The 1,683-nt window shown below is 37.7% G+C and overlaps 1 protein-coding gene across 1 annotated transcript in view; it reads right to left on the bottom strand.

Annotated features, from left to right (window-relative positions):
* Positions 1-705, bottom strand: part of GPC5 (glypican 5) — a 1,212,227-nt gene extending 1,211,522 nt beyond the window's left edge. Inside the window, exon 1 of the mRNA XM_007952748.1 lies at positions 531-705. Within this exon, the coding sequence (XP_007950939.1) occupies positions 531-705 (175 nt within the window). The remainder of the gene's footprint in view (positions 1-530) is intronic.
* Positions 706-1,683: the final 978 nt, after the last annotated feature.

Below are 1,683 nucleotides of genomic sequence, written 5' to 3'. Positions count from 1 at the left end.
TTTATAGTTACCAGTTTGTTTAGCATTGTGCCACCAGGGCTACCTATAGAAGAACATAAGTAGGCGTATATTTCCAAAGATCATTTACCATTTGATGGGCAAAGTAATTTTCCCAGTCCAAATACACAAATACATATATATATACATACACACACATACATACATGTATATATGTGTGTATGTATGTAAATATATATATGTTGTTGTTGTTATGTGCCGTCGAGTCAGACCCGACTCATAACGACCTCTCCTTGGGTTGCCAAGGCAGTATCACTAAGGAAGTAGATTGCCCAACCTTCCTTCTGAGGAGTGGGTGGTGGGTTTGCACTGCATACACACACATAGTTACATGTATGTGTATGTATCCTATGATGACCTCAGAGACCAGTTCCAATAGCTAGAGAAAGCTTATTTTATACTATAATATGCAAATACAAAGAAGTAATCTCAGAAAAGTTTACTAGTATAACTCGAATAAGCAAGTTATATAACAAGGCTGGGTTTTAGTTTCAGATTTCAAATACATTTACCTTGAAAAGCAGCTGCATTTCGAGATATTAGAAACTTCAGTGTAGAGCTGGATGTTTGAAGCACTTGCTGCATATCTTGACGAGCTGCAATTTGATACCGTTCTTCCATCTTCTTGGTACAACACGTGGGATTTTTGGATATGCAAACCTGGAGATCAAGTCCTGGAACACACATAGTATTTTCCAGAATTATCACTAGTTCATTTAACAAACATTTCATACTACATGCCAAGCATTAAGATCAGCCCTCCACACAACTGATTGATGTTCTAAGTGAGGAACTGATTTAACAGAGCACCTGGCTATAAAGAAATGCATATACTGTTTATTAACACAACTATGAAACAAAACATTCCTAAATCCATTAACTCTTTGTTATTTCCTTTACATTTTAACAAAATATTAAATATACTCATTCAACAGGGAAAAAAAACTATTATGTAAATACAGATCTAAATCATATAAAGTTCTTTCTTTGGTTATTTTATCAATTCAGTCAAATATATTTGAATTAAGTGCATTATAGAAAATTATATGTAGCTATTAAACTAATTATTAAAGCAATTACTTTCCACGAGGAAATGAAATGGAAATTTGTTAATCAAACAAACATCAAAAAAGTCACCTGAATTCTCAGCTTATCAACATGCTTCTGCTTGTGGAATAAGTCTTTATCTGTACTATTATATGATGAAGGGGCCAGTGACCAAGGCCCCCATGGGCCCAAAGCTCCATATCCAAACATCTATTCACCATCTAGCCTGATATTATTAATGTACAGTAGAGCTAAGCCCAGGAAGTCCCTTTGAGGAGAGGGCTCTTGGGAACTAACTTCCTCCCTGGTTTCCAGAATAATGGGGAGCATGAAGAATCCTCTTGTCAGGAACTTCCTTCTGGCAGCCTGTTCAGCCTCTGACCTCTGATGATCAGAAGACAAATTGGAGTACAAGAACCTGGACCAACTCCTCTGCTATCTGGTGGGAGGGTTGAAGGAAAAGAAGTTACTAGGCTTCTATCTGTATGAGATGCACCAAGACAAGCTCTGTCTCACTGGACTCAGGATGGAGTTGGGTGATAGTGGAACCCTAGGGGTTGACAACTGGTTGTTGTGTGCACACCATTTCAGCCTGATACTCCTCCTTCCCCAGGAATC

This window comes from Orycteropus afer, unplaced genomic scaffold (assembly GCF_000298275.1).
Source record: "Orycteropus afer afer isolate SDZICR_OR568_19922 unplaced genomic scaffold, OryAfe1.0 scaffold00357, whole genome shotgun sequence".
Lineage (NCBI taxonomy): Eukaryota > Metazoa > Chordata > Mammalia > Tubulidentata > Orycteropodidae > Orycteropus > Orycteropus afer.
The sequence above is the reverse complement of the archived record's forward strand: the minus strand, read 5'-3'. Positions and strand labels throughout refer to the sequence as shown.